Source organism: Nothobranchius furzeri, unplaced genomic scaffold, assembly GCF_043380555.1.
Source record: "Nothobranchius furzeri strain GRZ-AD unplaced genomic scaffold, NfurGRZ-RIMD1 Scf020, whole genome shotgun sequence".
In the NCBI taxonomy this organism is placed as follows: Eukaryota; Metazoa; Chordata; class Actinopteri; order Cyprinodontiformes; family Nothobranchiidae; genus Nothobranchius; species Nothobranchius furzeri.
In genome coordinates this window covers 4,145,065-4,170,871 of record NW_027223037.1, presented here as the reverse complement: position 1 = coordinate 4,170,871, position 25,807 = coordinate 4,145,065, and the positions used below count along the sequence as shown (strand labels likewise).

General features: G+C 42.9%; 2 protein-coding genes and 2 long non-coding RNA genes across 7 annotated transcripts in view; 2 read left to right on the top strand and 2 right to left on the bottom strand.

The window, feature by feature from the left end:
• Positions 1-721: 721 nt before the first annotated feature.
• The window catches only part of LOC107397123 (uncharacterized), a 28,011-nt gene continuing 2,925 nt past the window's right edge, over positions 722-25,807 (bottom strand). For both annotated transcript variants that reach the window (XM_015977025.3, XM_015977027.3), the window contains exons 2-8: positions 18,211-18,356; positions 17,565-18,093; positions 16,728-17,247; positions 13,776-13,837; positions 13,587-13,683; positions 5,072-5,190; positions 722-1,594 (exon numbers count right to left, since the gene is read on the bottom strand). In XM_015977025.3, the coding sequence (XP_015832511.3) occupies positions 1,169-1,594; positions 5,072-5,190; positions 13,587-13,683; positions 13,776-13,837; positions 16,728-17,247; positions 17,565-18,093; positions 18,211-18,356 (1,899 nt within the window). In that variant the 3' untranslated portion in view covers positions 722-1,168. The remainder of the gene's footprint in view (positions 1,595-5,071; positions 5,191-13,586; positions 13,684-13,775; positions 13,838-16,727; positions 17,248-17,564; positions 18,094-18,210; positions 18,357-25,807) is intronic.
• LOC129160110 (uncharacterized) lies at positions 6,187-8,356 on the top strand. 2 transcript variants are annotated; one of them, XM_070547732.1, is made up of 4 exons: positions 6,187-6,847; positions 7,548-7,616; positions 7,647-7,745; positions 7,867-8,356. In XM_070547732.1, the coding sequence occupies exons 1-4, from the start codon at positions 6,418-6,420 to the stop codon at positions 8,130-8,132; spliced, it is 864 nt and encodes a 287-aa protein (XP_070403833.1). In that variant the 5' UTR covers positions 6,187-6,417; the 3' UTR covers positions 8,133-8,356. The 2 variants fall into 2 exon arrangements, with proteins under 2 accessions (XP_070403833.1, XP_054593238.1); XM_054737263.2 differs by having other exon boundaries at positions 7,548-7,745.
• Positions 22,762-23,422, top strand: LOC129154515 (uncharacterized). The gene is made up of 2 exons (XR_008559818.2): positions 22,762-22,908; positions 23,254-23,422. It is a non-coding gene; the product is annotated as an uncharacterized lncRNA (long non-coding RNA).
• Positions 23,601-24,330, bottom strand: LOC139064404 (uncharacterized). Of its 2 annotated transcripts, none has more exons than XR_011517474.1 (3): positions 24,168-24,306; positions 23,891-23,960; positions 23,601-23,785 (listed from the first exon to the last, which is right to left on the bottom strand). It is a non-coding gene; the product is annotated as an uncharacterized lncRNA (long non-coding RNA). The 2 variants fall into 2 exon arrangements; XR_011517473.1 differs by having other exon boundaries at positions 23,707-23,827; positions 23,927-23,960; positions 24,168-24,330.

Below are 25,807 nucleotides of genomic sequence, written 5' to 3'. Positions count from 1 at the left end.
CAACTTTTTCACTTTTTTAAACCAACTTCCCTCTCGTGCGAATCTTAGAGACTGGGGCGAATTTAGTGTTGTACCTCTTGTGGTGTACAGGGGCTTATAGGAGGCCATTAACCTCTCATGACTAGCCCCTGATCAGCAATTGTACAGGTGCACAAATATCAAATGTCTTTGATATTTTGCTCCTCCCTCGTGAGGGAATTGCACTGTTAAAGCAGCACTGCAACCCAAAAGAACCAGAACCACTCACATAGTGCCTACACGGCTCCGCAGGTATTTGTGGCAACACACGTTTCCTTTTATTTTTACACCTTACTCCACACACAATAAGGATTACTGTACGTCCGGCACGTTTCCACCGCCTCACTTTCTGATTAGCAACGCATTCAACAGGAAGCATACCTCTTTGTCCTTTGTGTTGGACCAAGACATTTCCCATCATTAATGTCCCCAGTTTATGATCATAGTGGTCCTGAGCTCACCAGAGCGCTCCCAACACACACGCAGGAACATGACCTTTAGAGCCATTATGGTAATCCTGCGCATCCATAAGACTGTCGAGAGCAAAAATCGGGGTCAGAAATGGATCTGATTATCCCGCCGTGTGAACCGGGGCTGAGGGCGGCCAGGTTTGGTCAAGCAGCTGCTAACTTATTACAACTGCTGGTTCAGTAAATATAAAACTGTTACTAATTAATGCCGACAAGAAATAAAAAAAATCTCAGCCTTTTCATTTTTATGTTTATTGGAAAGGAGGAAAGAGGAAATAAAAACTGAAACATGTCAGACAACAGAACTTCTCTAGGTCTAAATGAAGGAAAACATTTGTTGAAAATGAACTTGCAGACTTATTAAATACAGATGTGAACTTTTAAACGAATAACGATCATGAAACTGAACGCTGCCATGATGCATCAGGGTAAGAACAGCTTCACGGGTCCTCACCTCGTTTATGACCCCTCTGTGGTATCTGCATTCAAACATTCATTCAGGTAAATTTCCTACCAAACATCTGGATGACTGTTGCAAGTTCATCTTCCTAAACTCTTCACAGCATCAAAAACTAAAATCTATCAACAACACATGCAGTTTTCTGAAGCATGGTAAAAAACAAAATTAGACTAAGAAATGAAGATTTTATGGCAACAATCTCAAAGGAAAACGAAAACAATTAAGACCCGTCGCTCTTTTTCTTTTTCTTCTTTTCCTTCTTCTTCTTTTTAGCATGTTTAGCTTTGGACGATCTGTCGTCCTCGCTGCTCTCGCTGCTGTGTTTGCCTCTGCTGGTTTTTAACGATTTCTCCTTTTCTTCTTTGACTTTTGCGTGTCCTGGGATGCCCATCTCCTTGTTCTCCTTGGTTATGGTGGGCTGAGCCGGAGGTGTCAGTCCACGGTTGACAGTTATCAGCATCCGTTCTTTTTTCATTTCTTCTTTCAGGCAGAGGTTTCCCAGTCGAGTGCTTTTGTGCCCTTTCTCCTGGTGGTCTCGGCCACTCCTGTGGCCTCTCTTCTCAGAGTGAGGATGTTGACTATGGCTGCTGTGATGGTGCGAGTGTCCTTTGATGTCTTTACCATGTTTGTCCTGCTTCTCTTTTAGCTAAAATCAAGAGAAAAATAATTAAAGTTTGCATGTCGTGCTATTTTAAACCTATCAGAGCAAAGGTTGGCAGAGTATACGATACGATCATTCATCTTAAATAGTTATTTTCATCAGCCTCAATTCATGACTGGAAACGACACGGTTAGTTACAGTGAAGCTCTACTCATGCCCACTCCAACAAAAGGCACCTACAACAGCGTCTTAGGCCAGCCTTCTGTTGTACTTGCTTTGATGGTCCAGTGGTTAAAGTGACTGCCTTTCATTTCGTTTTGCTACTGCTGGTGCCTGTTCCAACTGCAGGAGGTGTCAGCAGTAACTATGCAGCAGTTTCATTGATTATTTTCTGCAAAACAATTTGTTAGTCTAAAGATCTTTTAATTTTGTCGTTTCCAGGCAGCACTTAGTTGATTTACTCTGCTCACCTCAAATGGACTCACACTGGCTAAATAAACAAAAAAAGTAAAGAAAACAGATTAATCCCCTCTTAAAACTATTTACCAGTAAAGGTTGAAAACATCATATTGGCAAGTGTAGCTAATAAAGAAGAAAAATGTTACTGCCCAGACCGAGATAGGTAGCGCGACTCATGTTGCGAAGGACCGCAGTCACCAATTCTTGTCATGTGTCTTGCCCATGTATGTCTGATCTCTGAATTGTGTGTACTGAAACCCAGTTTCATTTCTCTGTATGTCTTGCACATGTGGTAGAATCTCAATAAAACCGACTTTGACTTTGAGATGCAAACCTGTGCAAAGCTACATGCCAGTCGGGCACTCTAACCTCTGGACTATCGAGTGTGTTACAAAGCAAAAGTCGCCTAACAAACATATCCTATACTGGCCGGGGGAGGCAGGTTTCAGATCAAAGAGTAGCTTACGGGACAGGAGCAGGGCCTGATATCACCATTTGTTTCCATTGATGCTTTACAGGATTTTCAAAGTAAAACTCAGCTGTAGCAGGAAAATGCATGAAAGCAGCCAAAAATGGGTTTGTTTGTTGTTTTTTTAAATCAATGTAATTAGTTTAGTTCTTAAACCACCAACAACCTTCTCACTGCCTCTGACTCTGGTTTATTGTCCATTCTCATCCTTCTCGATCTCACAGCAGCATTTGACACCATCTCTCATAGCACTCTCCTCAGCAGACCGTCATCTATAGGTATCACCAATGTCTTTCCTGTTTCTTCTGGTGTGCCCCAAGGCTCTGTCCTGAGGACCCTTCTTTTCATCAGTTATCTTCTCACGCTAGGTTACATTTTTCGGAAACACAACATTAATTTTCATTGTTATGCGTTTGACATCCAGTTCTACCTCTCAACCAAATCCTCAGTCTCACTTCCACCTTCCTCCCTTCCTCTCGGTCTCTAAGAAATCCATTATTGTTGTTTATGTGCTTAGCAGACGCTTTTCCCAAAGCGACTTACAATTTTTATTTTTTTAACCTATAGGGCATTTTGGTTCACTTGCAACTTCCTCAAACTTAACAGTTCTAAAACCTAAGTCCTCCTGGTAGGCACACTTCATATTGTCTCCAAATTAAACAGTTGCCCCATCTCTAGTGGTAACAGCAGGTACTCCCTCCCCTCATGTTAAGGGTCTGGATGTCATCCTCGACAGCACACTTTCTTTTCAGTCTCACCTAAACAACATTACCCGCTCTGCTCCCCACCCCTTGAATTCTCTTCCCCCAGACCTTCGCACCACTCACACTCTCCCACTTTTTAACTCAAAACTGAAAACCCACCTCTTCAAACCACCTTTAACCACCCAGTTTTAACTACAATGTTTTAAATTTTAACATCTTAGTGTTTTCACATATTTCTGTACTGTGCTTATCTTGTTTTATCCTTTCCCTCCATTGTTGTAAAGTGTCCTTGGGTGTCATGAAAGGCCCTTTTAAAAGAAAATATATTATTATTATTATTTAATAACCAGTTTGTTTGGTGTCTGGTTTCTTTTTATTCGTGAGTCAAACTATTTGGAATTAATGTGCAGCAAGCCAAGGCTGTTCATAAGTTCCATGGACTGGATTTCTAGGCACAGTTGAGGTGTTGAGGGGATCCGTTTTGGTAGCCTAAGGATCAGGTCTCTGCTTTTTGCAGATGATGTGGTCCTGTTGGCTTCAATAGGCCTTGATCTCCAGCTTTTGCAGCTGAATGTGAAGTGGCTGGGATGAGAATCAGCTCCTCTAATCTGACACCATGGTCAGAGCAAGACTCAAAGAGTCTTGAGTCAAAAAAGGGTTGAATGCCTTCTCCAGGTCAGGGACAAGGTCCTGCTCTAAGTGAGTGGAAGATGGAGCAGGAGATCAAAAGGCAGATTGGTGCTGCATCTCCAGTAATGTGGGTATTGTACGGGGCTGTTGTGGTGATGAGAAAGCTGAGCTAAAGGTGAAGCTCTTGATTGACCAGTCAATCTACGTTGCTACCCTCATCTACTGTCACAAACTTTGAGTAGTGACCGAAAGAATGAGATCACGGATACAAGCCTCCAAAATATTTTCTTTGAAGGGTTTTTGGGCTCTCTCTTAAGCTTAATTTATACTTCTCCATCTGCATCGATACAAAGACACACAACGCCATTTTGCACTTTGAGCTCTCCAACAGGCTCTGTGCGCTCCCTACTCAAAGCCTGAGATGCTGCATACAGCACCACCCAAAGAGACCTGAAAAAAGGTATACGGCTGGCAAAATCTAGGTACAGGCTACACATTGAGGAGCACTTTAAGAACAACGGCCAACAGAATATGTGGAGAGGATGGAGGACCATGGCAGACTACAGGAGCACCAGCCAGTGGGTCAGCGAGGATCCTGCTCTTCCCGACACCTTGAACAGATTCTTCTCCAGATTTGACACTACTAGTGGCAGAGTAACTGCTGCTCCCATCAAACTAGAGGAACAGCATCAGCCCCCGATCCTGCAGCTCAATCTGTTAACTTCTTCCCTGAAGAGGATTAAAATCAATAAAGCCACAGGACCAGACATGATGTCAGGGAGGACTCTGAGGTCATGTGCTGACCAGCTGCCAGGGGCCTTTATGGATATTTTTAATCTATCCCTGCAGCTCTCTACTGTCCCTGTCTGCCTTAAGTCCTCCATCATTGTGCCTGTGCCAAAGAAATCGAGAGGCACCTAGATGCAGCAAAATGGCGGATCGAAGTCCACGGGAGCTCCCATTCATGCCGGAAGCGGAAGTGTTTTTTTATTTCAAAGCGGAAGTTGATCTTATTCTTTGTTTTCTTTGACCACACTTTGATTTAGATTTTGCTTTGGCAAATGACGGTCTTGATATGTGGTGGGGAAGTGGGGTTCGAACCACCAGCCTTGTGACTGTCAGATAACTGCTCTTCCCACAGTCGCCCCAAATAACCACTACAGTCAGAACCAGGACAGACCACTCAACATGGCTGATACACACCGACAGACTGAGTGAGACCAGTTTGGTCATTAAGAAAAACCCAGAACAACTACTCACGCAGCTGGAGGTACTATGAATGTGGACAGCCGCGTGAGTCTCAACAGACTTCAAATCTCCGATGAACTCTTCACACTTCTGGCAGTAAAACCCGATCACTGGAGACATGAAGCCTATTCCTGAAGAGAGAAACCCAGAGAAGTTTCAGAGAGACAGGAGGAAACCAAAGGCCAGGAATTCCTTGAAGGAATTTGACCTAGTCATCATAGACTGAAAAAACAGCCAGTTCATGAAACACTGGCATGATACGACATCTGATGACATCCCAACTCAAACGTACGTGTTGTGGATGACTCTTAAAGAGCTAGTAACGCCTAAATTAACTTGTTTTTGCTGATAACCTGTACAGATGAGTGTCTAATGGTGCTGTACACATGTAATCATTAGTGTGGCAGTTTAGTGCAACTTACTTTAAATGTAATATTTAAGCCCAAAACCGTATTTATATCTCCATCTTCAGGTTTAAACTCTGCTCCACATACAGTGGGGCAAAAAAGTATTTAGTCAGCCACCGATTGTGCAAGTTCTCCCACTTAAAATGATGACAGAGGTCAGTAATTTACAATATAGGTACACTTCAACTGTAAGAGACAGAATAAGAAAAAAAATCCATGAATTCACATGGCAGGATTTTTAAAGAATTTAATTGTAAATCAGGGTGGAAAATAAGTATTTGGTCACTTCAAACAAGGAAAATCTCTGGCTCTCACAGACCTGTAACGTCTTCTTTAAGAAGCTTTTCTGTCCTCCAATCGTTACCTGTATTAATGGCACCTGTTTGAACTCATTATCTGTATAAAAGACACCTGTCCACAGCCTCAAACAGTCAGACACCAAACTCCACTATGGCCAAGACCAAAGAGCTTTCGAAGGACACCAGGAAAAGAATTGTAGACCTGCACCAGACTGGGAAGAGTGAATCTACAATAGGCAAGCAGCTTGGTGTGAAAAAATCAACTGTGGGAGCAATTATCAGACAATGGAAGACATACAAGACCACTGATAATCTCCCTCGATCTGGGGCTCCACGCAAGATCTCATCCCGTGGGGTCAAAATGATCATGAGAACGGTGAGCAAGAATCCCAGAACCACACGGGGGGACCTGTAGGCCTTTTCCACCGACCAAACTGGCATGGAATGGGAAGGATCGGGTCACTAAATATTCTGTTTCGATTGTTTAAACCAGTCCAGGAAACTACCCGAACCGGTCCAGTAGCGGGCCAGAGCGGGACCCCTTCTGTTGTGGGTCCAGAGATTTTTGGTCTGGGCGGAGCCAAAGCGTAAAAGGTCCAGAGTCCTCTGATTGGGGGAGAAATTACGTAACTACCCGCGACAATCCCAGGGGATGGAAAAAGAAGTGAGTCGAGTTCCAGTGTTTGTTTGGCTGTACTTCTTGTGTGTGAAAATGCCTGCAAGTAATAGCTTTTGGTCCAATGCGGAGCTTCAAACGTTCCTCACCATCATCGGAGATAGCAACATTCAGGCCGAGCTGGATGGGATGATAAGAAATGAGAAAGTCTTCAAAGAAGTTTCTCAGCGCATGGCAGCTGAAGGATTCCAGCGCACCTCCGAGCAGTGTCGTGCTAAGCTGAAAAAAATAAAAGCCCACTACAGAAAAGTTAAGGACAGCAACGGCCGTAGTGGGAATGGGCGAAGTACATGGAAGTGGTACGATGTGGTGGACGCTATTTATGGACACAGACCGTCAAACCGAGGCAGCGAAGGAGGCCTGGACTCAGCGACCAGTATCCTGGAGTCACTCATAAACCCTGTTGGTAAGCATTTCTTTTGTTGTCTTTTTAGCTCTGCAGGCCATTCATTGCAGCACCAAAAACACTGAATAATAGCAGCAGCTATTTAAGAAATGCTCAGCAAGTAAAGGATTTAGCCCCTCATGTTAACTAGCCTTAGCATCCCCTCGTGTTTATGCTAACCTTCATTTAGCATTCCCCCGTGTTTCTTAACACGCTGTTTGCGATATAAGCCTTTCATGTTTAGCATGTCCTTGTTGAGTACATGAGGCTGGAGCGGAGTTTGCCTTTCTTGTTAGCGTCTCATTGTTTAAAACATGGGAAATTCGGTTAGCCTTTCACGTTAGCATCTCAGTGTTGTTAGCATCTCATTGTTTTATACAGCTGAGCACGCACAGTGAGAAGAAGCGAGCTGATCTAATATTATAAATATCCCAAAAGTTGTGCCAGCAGTGTTTTTCGCCTAGAGTGGACTTTTAACAAGTATATATTTTTCGGATGAATAAGAATATAACATTAAATTGCAATTAATCTGTACGTCACTGGCGAATTACTGCCATCTAGTGGACACGTTCCAAATGACAAAATGGCCTTAAATCATGGCAGTTTTATTAAGTTTACTATATGCCTATATGCTCTTTTGCTGTAAAAATATTGTGCTTTTCTTACCGATTTATTTCGTGACCTTTTCTTACTGACTAATTTTTTGATCTGTGTTTTTCAGACACATCTGAAGCGGAAAACACTCCCTCTTCAGAGGAACCATCCACTTCCTCAAGTAGCACTCCAGGACCTTCTGTGCCACCATCACCTCTGTCCGTACCTTCTGTGCCACCATCGCCTCGGCCAGTTCCATCGCCACCACCATCACCTCTGTCCACTACCACTCGAGAGGAACATCTACCATGTCGTCGACGCACAGGTAGTGTCTGACCATTCTAAAAATTGCTTTGTGCATAAACAAAACTGACAAGTTCACTGGACAACTGACATTTTGATATCCATATAAACACAAATGTAATTGTCAATGTTGTTGTTTCCAGGTGACCGAAGACGGCGATTGGAAGCACGGACACAGGTGATATTTGATGAGTTGCAGATCGCAGATGGCAGGCAGATGGACAGAATGGAAGGCATAAGCCGGGAGCAGGTTAACTGGATGCAACAAGACGCAGCAGCATCAAGACAACATGAATTACAGATCGCAGAGCGATATTTTGAACATTTGGGTGCCCTAAATGCTGTTCTTGGACTGGTCGCACAAAGAATGGGCAGCTCCTCTGACTTCCTGCCACCACCCAGGCAGTAAGGTGCTATGTATTTGTCCCGTAATTTTTTTTATCCGTCTGTCCTTTTTATCAATAAATTTTCAAAGAAAAACAAGGTGTGCATGAATTGTCTTAAAAAATTTTGCTCGCAAATTTACGTTTACATAATAAATGTAGATTACATTACAGCCCACCTTAAATATATGTTAAAATGAAAAGGTGCAACAGTTCGTTAACAGTAAAATAGTGTACTTTATTAAGTTCTGAAAATAAAACAAACATTTCAGTTCAAACTACAGGCTTCGAACAGTTAAAAGTGTCAAAACAATAAACAAAGTAAATGGAAAGAAAAAACACAAACTGAGGTCAGCGGGTGAAGTGTCGCATCAGAGCTTCACGCACATCACTGCCCTCCTCTGCAACTTCCTGCATATTTGCAACCACTGGTTCATCAGCAGGTGCGTCACATTCTGTATATTCCTCCCCATGGCTCTCACAGATATTGTGAAGCACACAACAGGTCAGCACCATGTGTTTAAGAAGCTCTACATCACTGTCGTTTCTCTTCAGAAGACATCGCCACCTACCCTTTAGCCTCCCAAATGCATTTTCGACCACAACTCTGGCTCTGGACGTTTTCCTGTTGTACGCCTGTTGTTCAGCAGTGAGACGACCGTTGTCAGAAAATGGTTTTAGGAGCCAGTTCTGCAGAGGATAGGCAGAGTCCCCGAGCACATAAAAGTCTACATTTACTCCCTCAATGTTCTTGGTACTAGTTGGGTGCAGTTGTCCATGAGCAACCAAGTCCCAAAATGTGGACAATCGCAGCACACGGGCATCATGCAAGCTACCTGGCTGACCTGCATTAACATTCCAGAACATGCCTCTGCCATCCACAATGCCCTGGAGGATTATGGAATGCCAACCTTTCCTATTGAAGTAGTCTGTGTGGAATCCCTGTGGTGCGATTATTGGGATATGGGAACCATCGATGGCACCCACACACTGAGGAACCCCCCACCTGGTCTCAAAATAGTCAGCCATTTCCTGTAGCTTTTGCAGAGTTGGAAAAGCAATAACCTCGGCAAGCAAAAGTTTACAGACAGCCTTACAGAAGTCCTGCACACAGCGGCACACAGAGGTCGTGCTGACACCAAAAAGAAGCCCGATGCTCCTGTATTCACTGTTAGTTGCATGCTTCCACAGTGCAATTGCAACTCTTTTCCTGAGTGGCACGCAGGCTCTGAAGTTGGTGTTCCTCTTCTGCATGGCTGGACGGAGCTTGGAACAAAGATATGAAAAGGTCTCTTCTGACATTCTGAAATGAGCTATCCAATCTGACGGAGTGAAGTTTGGCATGGTCACATCCCAGAAGGCGCTGGCACGGCTGAAGGCCCACACAGTTGGTTGCCGTCGCTGATTCAAAAGAGCCAACTAAAAAAAAAAAACAGTCATAACACAGTAAAAGTAAAAAGAATAGTGCTGTGAAAAAGATTGAAACAGTATGGTTATAGACATAAAGTTCACATCAATAGAATTTGTTTAAGGTTAAAATAACAGCTGTTCTTTATGGCACTACCAGTGACTGGTTATGTTTTGTTCACTTTATAAAATGCACAAATGTGGTATTGCTTGTAATTACCTATATAATTAATTATAATAATTTCAGTACAGCTGCACAACTTATCTATGACATGCCCAGGAAGTAAAGAGTGAAGGATTCAGGCCCTCCTGTTGACTAGCATCACCATGAGTGCAGAAGCTGTTTGAAACTTAGTTAGGTGTTGGCCTTTCATGTTTAGCATGTCTTAAATGACCAATATACAACCAAACCATTTGATTTTGGTGCTTTTTTTTTTTGTTTTTGTTTTTTGATAGTTGCCCTAGACACCCCTTCAGAGATTATAACGACATGTATTACAGCATTAGAAGTTACTTACCACCTGGCGCCTCCGTCTTTGTCTCAACAGTAGAAAGTTATGCCTCGTGTCCGATATTAATTTCAGAAAGCGTTGTCGCCTTTCAGCTGCCCTCCTCCTCGATGGGCACAGCATAGCTCTAAACGCTATCGTGATGTGGGTGTAAAGAATATACCAAACACCAAGAACAGAAAGAACGCGCTGGTGACTGGACTCCCTTGTTGTTGTGTTTTGGCGCGATCTCGTCGCGCTGTGTGACGTTAAGGCACACATCGCGCGTGACGCATTACGCTACCCCGCCTAGTTACTGGAGCCTGGAATGTGATAGAAACGCTTGCCAGAAAACTTCTAGACCCATACCGGTACATACCGGTCCATAATACCCAGACCTGACCGTCCCAGACCAGGCGATGGAAAAGAGCTACTGGTGAATGACCTGCAGAGAGCTGGGACCACAGTAACAAAGGTCACCATCACTACAACGGCAGGGAATCAAATCCTGCAGTGCCAGACGTGTTCCGCTGCTGAAGCTAGTGCATGTCCAGGCCCGTCTGAAGTTTGCCAGAGAGCACATGGATGATACAGAAGAGGATTGGGAGAATGTCATGTGGTCAGATGAAACTAAAGTAGAACTTTTTGGTATAAACTCAACTCGTCGTGTTTGGAGTAGGGTTGTCACGATACTAAAATTTCAAACTCGATTCGATACTTGAAAAAACAAACTCTATGCTCGATTTCGATACTATTTAAAAATACCAATTTATTGAACAAGTTTATTCAAAAAATAACATTCCTCAATTTACATTGCAAAAATTAAATGTTAAGAATTAAGTGTATTAAGTGCTTAAACCTTTCAAGTATCAGCATTTTTTAAAACGCGCATACAAAAACTGGCGAAAGTTAACACTTTAAATTATGAATTGTCTCACTATATTTACACTTTTGCAGAGTGATGTTTTGCTGCTTAAACTCTTGTTTAAGGTGCATTTTTGTCATAAGATGTAATGCCATATGTTTTGTTCTGTACTTTTGAACAACTCTGTTGGTCAATAAAGGGAGAAAACGAATTTCTCCACAGTAGGACAAAGGTACATCTACCGGTAATCTTAATAAAAACAGATTGGCGCACAGCAGTGACGTCATTAAAAGCGCCGGTTAATTAGCCGCAGCTAGTCTCTTTACGCCTAGAAATCCCAGACTCGCTCCAAACGAACAGGGGGAATCAAGTTAATGATTCCTAACAAAACCTTTTGACATGAAGATGTTTTGGTGCAGATAATGTCTTATTTCGAGGCTGCACCATGGGTGCCCGTCCGCACCCGTTATATGGATATACACTGACAGCGATTCGCCGATGGATCTAAATACCCCGGGGAATCCAAGTAGCACCAAAGTTGTCAGCGTGAGTAAACAAACGTACCGCATGCTAGAAATTAAGTCCGGGTTGCAATAAACGGGAGTTTCCTTTAAGCACATAAGCGTGAATATACAACTACGTGTCGGACTTGGTATGCTAATTAAGTTGGGCTGTGAAGCGCCTCCCAAATTCGCTGTTTATGTTTTTGTTTATTTATTTGGCAGACAAAACTTGGATCGGAGACAACTCGCGTGGGAAATTGCAATGTAGCCATGCGGCGTCTTCTTCTTCTGTTTGTCTGGGAGGTGGAGGTTGCTTTACGGCATCTGGCTGTCGTGCGTGTCGGTGTACTTGAAGAAGGCTGTGTATAATAGTCCATAATATCAATACCAGAGGGATGGAATATTTAATTTAGATACCACTTTTAGTATCGATTTATATCTAGGTATCGATTTTTTTGACAACACTAGTTTGGAGGAAGAAGAATACTGAGTTGCATCCCAAGAACACCATACCTACTGTGAAGCATGGGGGTGGGAACATCATGCTTTGGGGCTGTTTTTCTGCTAAGGGAACAGGACGACTGATCCGTGTTAAGGACAGAATGAATGGGGCTATGTATCGTGAGATTCTGAGCCAAAACCTCCTTCCATCAGTGAGAGCTTTGAAGATGAAACGTGGCTGGGTCTTCCAACAACAATGATCCCAAACACACCGTCCGGGCAACAAAGGAGTGGCTCCGTAAGAAGCATTTGAAAGTCCTGGAGTGGCCTAACCAGTCTCCAGACCTCAACCCCATAGAAAATCTGTGGAGGGAGTTGAAAGTCCGTGTTGCTCGGCGACAGCCCCAAAACATCACTGCTCTCGAGAAGATCTGCATGGAGGAATGGGCCAAAATACCAGCTACTGTGTGTGCAAACCTGGTAAAGACCTATAGTAATCGTTTGACCTCTGTTATTGCCAACAAAGGTTATGTTACAAAGTATTGAGATGAATTTTTGTTATTGACCAAATACTTATTTTCCACCCTGATTTACAAATAAATTCTTTAAAAATCCTGCCATGTGAATTCATGGATTTTTTTTCACATTCTGTCTCTCACAGTTGAAGTGTACCTATGATGAAAATTACTGACCTCTGTCATCATTTTAAGTGGGAGTACTTGCACAATCGGTGGCTGACTAAATACTTTTTTGCCCCACATACATGTAGAATCAGCTGATGGCTAAGCTGGAAAACGTTATCAACAAATGACTACGTGGCTGCACTGCACTGGTCTCCAGGTGAGGCAGCCGCACCTTCACCTGGCTCAGCCACTCACCTGCCGATATGGCACATTAGCCTCTGAGCCGCTCGCCTCCTTGAAAAAAAAACGCCCTCCTCCCCTTTTCATCTAATGTTCGCTGTTAACAGGAAATCCTCCAGAATGCTGCAGAATCTGTGTCTGCTTTTCTCCTGAGCGGTAAGTCTTGTGTGCTTGCGTGCACACGCTCGATAACAACTTGTTTTTAGATTGAGAAACTCCGACAGTGCGGGGGTGGGGTTGAGGGGGCTTGCGGTCTACCACTGCCTCAGTGACGCTCTCTCCATCCACCAGGAGACGCCTCCTTCAGAAGCGTTTTCCTAACAGGAAGTGTGGATGAAATACGTCTCCACCCAGGGCTTGACCCTCACTTTAAAGACTACCGCACTAAGTTTAACTAATTACCTATAACTGGTCTAGTTTGTGTTTGTGCCACAGCAGCCATCTTAACCCGTAACTAATGTTACTATAACAGCTAGCTTTATAATCAGTTTTATTTGATTCTGTAATTCTATAAAAACCTAATGTTGGGGAAAAAAAAAGTACCCTCACCACCAGGGGGCAGCAGACATGTTTAAGACTAGATGACATGTTTCTGCTTCATCTAGAGCAGGATGGGCAATCCTGGTCCTTGAGGGCCACTACTCTGCATGTTTCAGCAGTTTCCCTGCTCCAACACTCCTGATTGAGTGGTTGAATTGCCTTTTCAGCAGCTCATCAATCTATGCAGAAGCCTGTTACTCACCTGCTGATTAAAACCAGTTGTGTAGAAGCAGGATACTAAATAAATATAATGATTTTATTTGGGAATTCAGCTAAAACACATATCATCCAGCTCTAGAGGTTCATGGAATAATTTACATAAAAAAAGAAAGCATCAAAACATCCCCTAAAATGTAAAAGAAGACTTGGTTACCATCCTCTCGAAGCAAAACATCCAATTCTTGTGCCAGTGATTCCAGTTCTTTTATTTTAGTTTGTTTGTCTTTTTTCTTCTTTTCATTGTCGCCAGCCTGTGAAACAGGGTAGAAAAACATGTTGGGGTTTAAGAAAAGTGTTTTAATTTTTTTACTGCAAGACTAAATACTACTGGAAAATCACGCACCTTCTGTTTTTCAGAGGAGGTTTCTGATTGTCCGTTGCTTCTTGCCCGTTTGTCCTTTGTTGCTTATTAAGGTAAAAACCAAAATAAAAAAAAATAATCAGATCAACAGTATTCACTGAACAAAAATAATGGTTTAAGTTGTTTGCTTGGTACATCTCAAGCTGTCACTAAATACTTCTGACAATTTCATCCTCACCAAAAACCATTATTTCATTTTAAAGATGCCGCAGCAACTCTTGGAGGCCAAGCAAAAATATATAAATAAAACACGTGACATCAATTCCGGCTGCTCGACATAGGCGATCTGTCAATTTCAGATTTTCAGACTCTTATTGGTTTTTAAAGCACTGTGGGATGGCTCCAGCTAACCGGACGGAGTTGTCGCAGCCACAAGTCCCTGCTCGAATGCTCCGCTCTGAGAAGCAGCTGTTGCCTTTGGCTGCCAGAGCTCGGCTGAAGACAGAGGGGATGAGGCGTTCTCGGCAGCAAGTCCAGAAATATGTAACGTACTTTCCTCATCAGTAGTGGTTTTTAAACTGAGGCTGAAGACCTACTTTTATGATCTGCCTTTAAGCTGTTGCTGATATTTTATATGAAGATTCAAGACTGTTTTATTGACATTGTACAGGTGTACAACAAAATTGACTTTGCGCTCACCAAAGACAGCTCAAGTAAGGAGGTAGTAAAATATACAGTAAGTAAAATAAAATAACAAAGCTAAAACCGAAACTTATCTTGAAAACATCATGAGTCTTCATCATTTAGTTTACTGCAGCTCTGCTGATATTTGTACTGAGATTGCCTTTTAGGCTTAATAAGACCTTGTCTTGACCATGTTCTATGTGCAAGTGCACATTGCACCTTTGTTCCCTACAAATCTGCTCCTTATTAGGGTCAAACTCACAAACACACCCATGGATAGGGTGACCAGATCCCATAGGAGGCCCAATTACCTGTTTAACTACCTGTTAGTAGTTAAAGGGATACTCATGCAGCATTTTTATATTTTTATTAAAAAAATTTTTTTTAGCAAGTATGTGCAAAAATGACCCTTTACAGCAGGATTATACAATTCTTGTCCCAAATGAGGGACAATATGAGTCTGAGTAATAAAAGCTAAAATTTCTGGGCTTCTCGTTAGCTTTTGAATTACTATTAACACAGAACAAATACACTGCCCAGCCTGAAGTCCAACCTGTGGTGGCTTGCCAGTCTGAAGTTGCAAATGCGGTATTCTGGCCACATGGGGCAGTGGAGGTCTGAGTGACCTTTCATTAACCCTGTAAAGCTGGTGTATTCAATTCTGGTCCTGGAGGACCAGGATCCAGCATGATTCAGTGGCTTTTCTGCTCCAACACACTTCATTTAATCTCCTGTGCAGCAGCTCATCAGGCTCTGCAGAAGCCTGTTAATCACTTGCTGATTGACATCAGAAGCAGAAAAACTAAAATATGGTGTATATCGGCCTTCCAGGCAAAGAATTGTATAATCCTGCTGTAAAGTGTCATTTTTGCACATACTTAAGAATTTTTTTTAAACAAAAATATAAAAATGCTGCATGAGTATCCCTTTAACTATTAACAGGTAGTTAAACAGGTAATTAGGCCTCCTATGGGATAATGACTGCATGGGTGATTATCTTTCAGCTGCAACAACTTATTTAACCCAACTGGTGCCATAAGCTGCTTCTCATTTCCCAAACAGCCGTGTGGAAAGACATATCTGGTGGTGGAAAAGATGTTAGTGTGTGTGATAAGGGTCCGATCATTGGCATCAAGCAGAGAAAACATCTAAGGAGGTGCAGAAACTGGGTTCAGAACTGTCCAACGCATTATTAAAACTGGTCTGATGAGTCCAGATGGACCCTGGTCCAGAGTGACGGTGCATCAGGGTCAGAAGAGAGGCAGATGAAGTGATGCACCCATCATGCCTAGTGCCTATTGTACAAGCCTGTGGGGGCTGTGCTATGATCTGGGCTTGCTGCTGGTGGTTAGGTCTAGTTTCAGCAACAGGATGTGCTCCAAGAATGAGGTCAGCTGACTACCTGAATATCCTGAATGACCAGGTTATTCCATCTTCCCTGATGGCACGGCCATATTCCAAGACGACGATGCCGGAATTCATCAGGCTCAGATAGTGAAAGACTGGTTCAGGGAGCATGAGACATCATTTTCACACGTGGATCGATCACCACAGAGTCAGGACCATAACTCCATCTTTGGGATGTGATGGAGAAGGCAGTCAGACCAGGAGTGCCTAATCCTGGTTCTGGAGGGCTGGTATCTAGCATACTTTAGTTTTAACCTTCTTGCAACATGCCTGATTTTAATGAGCAGGTGATTAGCAGGATTCTGCAGAGCCTGATGAGCTGCTGCACAGGTGATTCAACTACTAAAACATGCTGGATACCTGCCCTCTAGGACCAGGGTTGGGCACCCCTGGGTCAGACTCTACCATCATCAATCCAAGAGTTTGGTGAAAATTTTATGCAAGACTGTATGGAAACAAATCTTGTGACATTGCAGAAGCTAATCAAAACAATGCCACAGAAAATGCGTACTGTAATCAAAGCTAAAGGCAGACCAAAGAAATTAAAGTGTGAATGACCTTTATTTTTGGTGGCCACATCTTAAGAGACAATATCTCAATATGTGAGACATGGAAAGTTATGGAAATGCAGGATGGTCCAACACAATGGGAACACGTGGCCACCCTACTTATGACGCAATGCAGGCTGGAATGGTTCACACTAGTTGACATTTGATTATGCTGCACAAGCTATGGTGAACACAGGAGAACAAATAAAATAAACTGCAGGTCCTAACGGATGAAGAACAAGGGCACCTTCCACACCAACCATAATGAATGTACAGCTTTAACATGAAAAAGCAAAGGCTAATGTCTTCATCTTCATTAGAAATAAACAGCCCTGTTGAACACAGAAGTTCTTACCTCTGATCAGAGACTGCAACGACTCCAGGGATTTCCGTACACTTGGGTTTTTCAGAGTCTCCACTGCTACGTCTGAATTTAAAATAGCAGGAAAGGCTTCACTGCCTTCCTTTATCATTTGAGTATTCATTACCATCTTGCCAATATCCGATGTTCCTCCCAAACTATCGAGGATTTTCTTGATTTTGTCAAACTCCAACTTATCCAGACTGGCATTGGCAAAGGCAGATGATGCCATCTGAAGGGGTTCTTGTGCACCAAGATGTTTGGCATGTTCTTCAGTTTGGAGGTAACCCCCAGACCCATACAAAAATGACTCTTCTTCTTCAAACTCTTTGGCTTTCAGGACAGAAATTTCCTCCTGGCTTTTTTCTTGAAGCCAAGAGAAGTCACCAACTACTCTTTCATGTGGAAGCAAGATGCTTTCATTCTCCAGTGTTGTGAAAGGGTCGATGCTGTCATATTGCTGATGTTTGGGCTCATCAGACACGTTCTCCACTGTCTTTTTTCCACATGAAGCCTGTCAAAAGAATTAACAACTATTACACTCTGAAAATTAGGTTGTTTCTAATGGTTAAACTCATGAAAAAATCTTGACAAAATGCAAATGTTACATGTTCCTGGATTTTCTGCAAGTATGTTTTAAATGAGAGTGAAATCTATTTAATCTGTGTAACTTGAAAAGTGGTGTACAACTAAAACTTTGCCACAAATGTTGTTTGCATTTGATTATGCCCCAGTGAGGTACTAGCTCAATGAGAATGCTAGTGATGCAACAGATACTATTAATCCAGCTTTAAACAATGCACAACATGTAAAATATGTGATGAGCTCTACCTGAATACCAAGGATGGCATCTTTGAGAGAGGGCAACCGCTCTTCCACATCTTTGCTGTTCATGACTAGTTTGAGTCCTTCAAACAGACGGTTTCCAGTCAGATTGTTGCTGCTGATGTCAGGGCTTCTCTTCCTCTTCCTGTCTTTGCCATGGCTCTTTTCACTACTGCTGCTTCGGGACCTAGATCTTCTGACTCGACTTTTGCTCCGTTTGTGACTCTGCTTGCCCCGGCTCCGACTCCTACTGCAAGCCCGCGTTTGGCTTTTGGCTCGACTCTTGCCACGAACATGACTTTTGCTCCTTCCTCTGCTTCGACTCCTTGCTCGGCTCTTGGCTCGAGATCTGCCACGGGTTCGGCTTTGACTTCGACTACGGCTCTTACTCTTGGTCACCGACTTGACTGAAACTTTCAGTGTTTCAGCAGACTTGAGTGCATCAGCCAGGTTTAATGCCATATTGCCTTTGAGATAATCTGGTAGAGGTTTGTTGGCTGCAATACATCTCAGGAACTCCTCGCCAGCTTGATCACTAGAAAACAGGCATGTAATTTAAATAGTACTAAAAAAGTATCACTACTGAAACCATGACTTCTAGGGTTTGCCTCTGTAGCAAACCCTAGAAAAAAACCTATGCACATATACATACCTGTTGTCTGAAACAAGATGTCCCATCTGTGGGGGGTTCCACAGTGGAACTTGAAGATGTGGTGAATCTGCAGGAGGGGCAATCTGCTGGCTGCCTCCGACAGCAATCACTGTACTACGGTCTATGGAGAAGTTGCTACAGTGGGGCTGAGAGTGTTCAGAGTTCATGTTATAGAGCTGTACAAGTTAGAACTGCAATAATCAACAGCAAAAATGAAGTCTAAATAAAACTCAGTGGTCAGTTGCTCAATCACTCAAAAACAAAAAAAACTAACAAATGAGCTAAGCAGATCAGAAATTTCCAGTAAAGGCTTACGTTTACTTTTAAAATAAACCTAGAAATTTGTTGATCTGGATAAGAAGTGAAGCTGAACGATTGGTCGTTTTCTGATCTAAATCGTGATTTCAGACATGATCATGAAAATAACAAAGCTGCAGTTTTTTGCGTCACTCTTGACTGAGCCAGCATCATTTTGCTGCGGTAGTAGCCAGTGCTTCCAGAGGCCTGGGCTGGGCTGACACAGTGGCACATCAGCCTCCACTCTGTATAGACCTTGGCCGTTTCTCCACCGGGTCTTCTCTTTACAAGTTAATGAAGTCTCCACATGAGCAGAGCTGAGAGAATTACCTGAACCTCCACATTGGAAAAGCTTGAGTACAACAGTTGTGTTTTCTGAACGTTTGCTTCTGTTCTTGTGGAAATAGCTCATTAATGGACACTGATTATGAAAGTTCCTTATCACCTAATATATCTCGGTCCATTTAGCAGAAAACAGAAGTCCAACTGGTGAATCCTTGAATCCAAACGGTGTGGATTTCTTAAATGTTGCCTCTGGGATTAAATCTAATCCAAATACTCAATCACTCATTTAAATTCCCTTTTGTCTGCAGGTGTCTGCGGACACCGGAGGCTATCGGCATCAATTCCTATGGTAAACTTTCTTTAACCTGCTGCATCGACCCAAACACTAGAGGGGTTCATACTCGTTTTCTATTTGTGCATGCCAGAAGAAAAAAAAAACTGAGAAAACACGGTAGTCCCAAATGACAAATTGTGTGTGTGTGTATATGTGTGTGAGTGAGTACAGTACATCTTTAACACATTATGAAAAAAAGACAACACACAGGTCTTTAAACGTATTCTCACAGCACCAGGTTTACACCAGGTTTACGTTCAACAACATTAAGACAGTCAGGATTAAAGAAGCAGAAAACCAACAAATGTATTTTGGAAGCTTTTTTAAAACTCGTTTAGACGAAGATTTGAAACAACAACTGATCCTTTGGTGAAAACAAAATTGACAAAAGCAAGAGAGTAAAACATGTTCTTGGTTCTTTACAATATTGTCAAGCGTTTCTTCAAAGGTTTTATTTAACAAAAGCAAAAGGGAAGAAGACCAAATCAACTGTGTTCTCCCTCCTCTCAAGGTCCAGCCAGGGCTTTGACATTTACCCTGGAAAACATTAGAAAATGAGTCAATGGCATTTTTTATTGACTTATTTACTCCACATTGATTGAATAAAAAAAAACATAAATGAAAGCAATTTGATCAGGAGTAAACTAATCTGAAAATGCTTTAATCTTTGAATGAATCCAAATCTATGCCTAAAGTATACAAACAGCACTGTTCAGACATTTCTGGCTATTTAATTGAAGACAAAACAGAAAAATACAGCAAACTTACACATGTCGATGAAGAACTTGAACAGAAATGTCATCAGACTCTGATTCACATCTGAATACAGACTGCTGGAACTGAAGCAGAACTACAGCAAATATTCGATGAGGCTGACCGAAATAAGTAGTTGCTTAACAAAATGTTTTTATTTAATACGGAATCAAAATTACTAAATGAAAAAACGACCACATGACCAAATCATATTTTGATATTTCATGGGCCGAGTTTACGTAGACACTTGCTGTACTGATGCGTTAATCCTCGACAGAGTGCCGCGCACGATCTAGTCGACTACGCCTGGATTCCAACAGAGACGTGGAAAAATAAAAGATGAGCTCAATTACTTTAAGGTTGTGACTGACATCGGTATATCCCTTACAAAGCATCACAGGGTTCCCACTCTTTTCTTGAAATTATTTTCCAGGACTTTTCCAGGACAATTTCAAGACTTTTTCAGTGTACAAGTCAAGTTATCATAATTACGGTTTGCCGATATCCCAATATATTTAGAAACAGATATGATATTGTACCTACCTACACCTTTATTTTGACAGTATAGTTGTGGAAAGATTTTTGTCTTTCAGAATCCCACCTGCTTTCTTCTACTTACAATGCAACACAACAAAAACAGAAGTTATTCTCTACTTTAGTTCATACCAGAGGTGTGACATTGTGGCATCATCAAGTCATCTCCATGTCATGTTTTTGTTCTGCTCAGCAACTGAACCAGGTTAATTCACTGTGCTGATTGAAATCGTCGTTGTCTTCCTCCGCTTATCCAGGTCTGGGTCGCGGGGGCAGCATCCCAACTAGGGAGCTCCAGACCGTCCTCTCCCCGGCCACCTCCACCAGGACCCCAAGGCGTTCCCGGACCAGATTGGAGATGTAACCTCTCCAACGTGTCCTGGGTCGACCCGGGGGCCTCCTGCCGGCAGGACATGCCCGAAACACCTCCCCAGGGAGGCGTCCAGGAGGCATCCTGACCAGATGCCCAAACCACCTCAACTGACTCCTTTCGATCCGGAGGAGCAGCGGTTCTACTCCGAGTCCCTCCCAAATGTCCAAGCTCCTCACCTTATCTCTAAGGCTGAGCCCGGCCACCCTATGGAGGAAACTCATTTTGGCCACTTGTATCCACGATCTCGTTCTTCCGTTCATTACCCAAAGCTCATGACCATAGGTGAGGATTGGGACGTAGATTGACCGGTAAATCGAGAGCCTGGCTTTCTGGCTCAGCTCCCTCTTCACCATGACAGATCGGCTCAACGTCCGCAGCACTGCAGACGCCGAACCAATCCGCCTGTCGATCTCCCGATCCCTCCTACCCTCACTCGTGAACAAGACCCTGAGATACTTAAACTCCTCCACTTGAGGTAGGACCTCTCTCCCGACCCGGAGTTGGCAAGCCACCCTTTTCCGGTCGAGAACCATGGTCTCAGATTTGGAGGTGCTGATCGTCATCCCAGCCGCTTCACACTCGGCTGCGAACCTACCCAGCAAGAGCTGAAGGTCAGAGCTGGATGAAGCTAGGAGGACCACATCATCCGCAAAAAGCAAAGACAAGATTCTCCTGCCATCAAGCTCGACACACTCCACACCACGGCTGCGCCTAGAAATTCTGTCCATAAAGGTAATGAACAGAACCGGTGACAAAGGGCAGCCCTGGTGGAGTCCAACCCTCACCGGGAACAGGTCCGACTTACTAACACCTATGCGGACCAAACTCACGCTCCTCTGGTAAAGGGACTGAATGGTCCGGAACAGAAAGCCACCCACCCCATACTCCTGGAGCGTCCCCCACAGAGTGCCCCTGGGGACACGGTCATAAGCCTTCTCCAAATCCATAAAACACATGTGGATTGGTCGGGCAAACTCCCATGCCCCCTCCATCACCCTTGCAAGGGTACAGAGCTGGTCCACAGTTCCACAGCCAGGACGAAAACCACATTGCTCCTCCTTAATCTGAGATTCAACTATCGAAAGGACCCTCCTCTCCAGTACTTTTCCAGGGAGGCTGAGGAGTGTGATCCCCCATAGTTGGAACACACCCTCTGGTCACCCTTCTAAAAGATGGGGACCACCACCCCAGTCTGCCCACTCCACAGGAACTGCCCCGATGACCACGCAATGTTGCAGAGACGTGTCAACCACAACAGCCCTACAACATCCATAGCCTTGAGATACCCAGGACGAATCTCATCCACCCCTGGGGCTCTGCCGCTGTGTAGTTGTTTGACTACCTCAGCAACTTCTGCCCCCGAGATTGAACAGTCCATCCCCAGGTATCCTGACTTATACTTATATTGACTGTTTATTCATTAGGCCTGCTTTTCAAACCTTAGCTCTTTTATATCTTTCATATTCTATGTATTATACTTACTGTACACACCACATTACACTTTACTGCTTATTTCACATAGATGGATGTTAAACTGCATTTTGTTGTTCCAGTACTGGTCATTTTAGGTTAGTCCAGTCATCCAGAAACAAGATTCAGGGTGGGTGACTAGGCTAATATCTCCCGCTAACACCACAGACATATTGGACCTGAAATTTTTTTTTCTACCTCTGAGATAAGTACTTGTAGTTGTTCGCTACCTTTTTAGTCTGGACTGTACATAGCATTACTATGATAAATATATAGTTACCACTTAAAATCATTCTAGTTATTAATTTAGCTGTGTTGAATTCAATTTAAAGAGCGGGTCAATTGAGCCTCGGAGTCCTTCTCTACCCACGTATCAATTTTAAAAAATGCAACATTAGTAGGCGTTGCCTGGAGGACCGAGAGGGCGGAGCCGCGGCAGTGACGAAGACGACGGCTAACTAGACGATGCTAGCTCCCTTCACTCTATGCAGTTATTAGAAGTGGAGGATGTTTCTCCCCCTCCTTACCCAGACACTCGAGAAGAAAGGGACCAAGTCTATTTGGAGGAGACAAGCGGACCTGAGCCTTATTGTTGTGAGCTTGTGAGTTGCCTGTAACTCCCAGAACCGACCCAACAGAACCACCTCTGAACGTAAGTAGCCGTTAGCCATAGCATTGGATTAGCTGCAGGGTTTGTCTCCACGGCCCTGGAGAGCTAGTATTCAGCATGTTTTAGAGGTTTATCTGTTTCAGCACACCTGGTTTTAATCAGCAACAAATAGCTGAGCTGCTTAACAGCTAATCTAACCTGTTAAAGCAGGAAAATCCACTGAAACGTGCTGGATAGCAGCTCTCCGGTAGCTCTGGGCTCAAGTTACAGTCTGCTGCATAAAGTTATGAAAATACCCCATGAGAAAATTATTCTGTAATGTGTTAAGCTCACTAAAACTGCCCTGATTTATTTATTTACTGATAACAGCTGCTCTCTTGGTTCTAGGTCCTCTGGTGTCTGCAGCTGGTCTCTGGTGTCTGCAGGTGGTCTCCTCTGCTGGTGCCATCAGGATCAGGAGCTTCCAGAAGAATGTGCCTTTCAATGACTCTTTCCTCCTTATTTGTTATATTAATTAAATAAATCTCAATTTATATATTTCCTGTTTTTGTTCATGTCCATAAATACTTAAACATGCTTGAAATTAAAACGAGCTTTTAACAGTGAGGTGCTAGTTTAATTCATCACAATAGAGCTAGTTAAACATGCAATGTGATAACTCAATTAATGTAATTTATAAATATCCATTAAAATATCAAAACTGGAATCTATATGAGATATTTGGCAGCACAAAAAAACTTGTCAAACACAATATTTATTATAATAATTGTGGGCAGACAGGAGACAGAGCTGATGGAGGTTCTCAGTCATCGAAGGATGGCTGAAGGCTTTCCAGGAACAGGAGATGTGGTGTTGTCTCTTCTCTCTCTATTCTGCCAGATGAGCTGATAGGTTACAGGTGTGTGAGGACATCCTCATGCTGTCATAACCAGATGACAGAGTTATCAGGTGATCAGCCAGGCTAATGAGATGCAGAAAGAAAACAAATTCAGGACAGTGTACAATAATATGTGGTGTTGCTCACCTTATGTGCTCTTATAGAATATGAACGTGTGCCTGCCTCATGGTGTAGAGTCCATATTTTGCTGAGTGTCCTGCAATAATGCAGGTTATTAGTTAATTTACTTTTGATAGCAAAAACAAAATATTTAATGTAAAAGTTGTTTTCCAGGTGAATCAGCTCACACGTCACCACCAAGTGTCACGGGGCCAGAATCAGTAGCCTCCGTCATGATGTAATCACATACTTATTTAATTGTTAATATCTTAAAAATTCTGAAATGTTTCAATTTTTTTTTTACCTTGAACAGTTCACTGAGCTTGCACTGTCACTGAGGTGGAAGCTGGAATCAACAGCAGACACCTTACATCTTGGTCTTTTCAGGGGGTGTGGACGCTGCTCTGGGACCTTCTGGAAGATGAATTTTCATCATGGTCCCCGTGGGTCACCAGACACACTGCGGCTGTGAACTCCATTCTGGCTGGCTATGTAAAAACAAAGAAGCAGCACATTTATAAATGTTTAAAAGAGCATAAAATCACGTGTAACAATAATCTGTAAAACAAATTAAAACTAGAAGGTAATAATAAAATGTTTACATAGAAGATTATTAAAAATAATTCACCTTTGCTACAGGGAAGGTTTCACGTCAGCCTGGACAAGTGCATTCTTGCAGCTAAATCAGTCTGACAGCCAGTGTCTTGGGTAGATTTAGCCTGAAAAAAAAATTTAAGCACACATTGTTGTTGAGTTTATAAAGTCAGATAATATACAAAAGAAACTGTCCCATATAGGCGCTTTATAACATTCCTAGTGTGTGATCATTATAACGTAAGTCAGTCACACATGATGTGGAAAGCCTGAAATGCGACCTCCTGAACAGAATTCCTCACAGAACCGGGTCACAAGCTAGATTTCACGCTGTAATGCTGTCTGTCAAGTGCTGCGTCAGTTAGAGCCACTGTTGCAGAATTGCCGACTGACTAGCTAAAGGAAGTGAACCACGTCTCTCAGACTTTGCATTTAGGTAGGGAATTGTCTTTAGAAGATGTTAAAACGTTTATTTAGCGTACTCACCTCAGACTGGAGCCCGCCGTGGTGGGGGAGCAGAGTCGGTGGGCTGCATCTAAATCGCGGAAGAGCCACGGTGGGCACAGCCTCCCTCTTCAAACGGAGACGTGCAGAATCGCGGGTAAAATGCCCACAGAGTCACCGCAAGCATACTACACTACACCTACTCACCAATACTAAGACGATATGGAGCACTAAACCCGAAATACTTTCCCAATTACACTAACAGCCAAACACTAACTAAACTACAATATCCAACAGCCAAATCTAACACTAAATAAGTATTTATAACACTAAAAGATATGCTAAAGACTAGGATATGCTAATGCTATATGCTAATGCTGAACTACCGCTGACCTCCTACGCTCACTTGCAAATCCAACTCCCACTCGCCACAAGGTGTGGCCGAGACGCTCGTTGCTTTTATAATTTTGGCACGGAGCTGCTACGTAGTACTCTACTGGTTTACGTAGTATCTTACTCTTTAGCCATTGGCTAAAATTTATTCAAAATGACTCAAATTCTATGTTTTCAGCTGAAGGTGGCGCTATACTGTGGTTTTTAGACAGAATTTTTAATTTTTAAAGAAAATGCACCAAAATGCTAAAATAAAGAATGCACACATTTAAAACACTATTAGACACTCATTTATACAGTTCATCAGCAAAAAAAAGTTGATTTAGACGTTACTTGCTCTTTAATTACGTTAACAACTTTGTTCAAATGACCATGCCAGTCTTCAGTTCTCACTGCCTCCTGGCTGTGGTCTGTGAAGCTAGCTAAAAACAGTATGAACAGCTGAGGCTCTGTCCTCTGAGCACATAGTATTTTGATAGAATTGAATTCATGACATTTTTAACCCTAACCCAT

What these genes read in the sequence shown, in the direction of transcription:
- LOC129160110 (XM_054737263.2), top strand. Translation starts at nt 6,418, where the DNA reads ATGGAAAAAGAAGTGAGTCGAGTTCCAGTGTTTGTTTGGCTGTACTTC. An exon ending in GTCACTCATAAACCCTGTTG is followed by an intron (nt 6,848 to 7,547) that starts GTAAGCATTTCT and finishes TGTGTTTTTCAG; the next exon opens with ACACATCTGAAGCGGAAAAC. An exon ending in ACCATGTCGTCGACGCACAG is followed by an intron (nt 7,746 to 7,866) that starts GTAGTGTCTGAC and finishes TGTTGTTTCCAG; the next exon opens with GTGACCGAAGACGGCGATTG.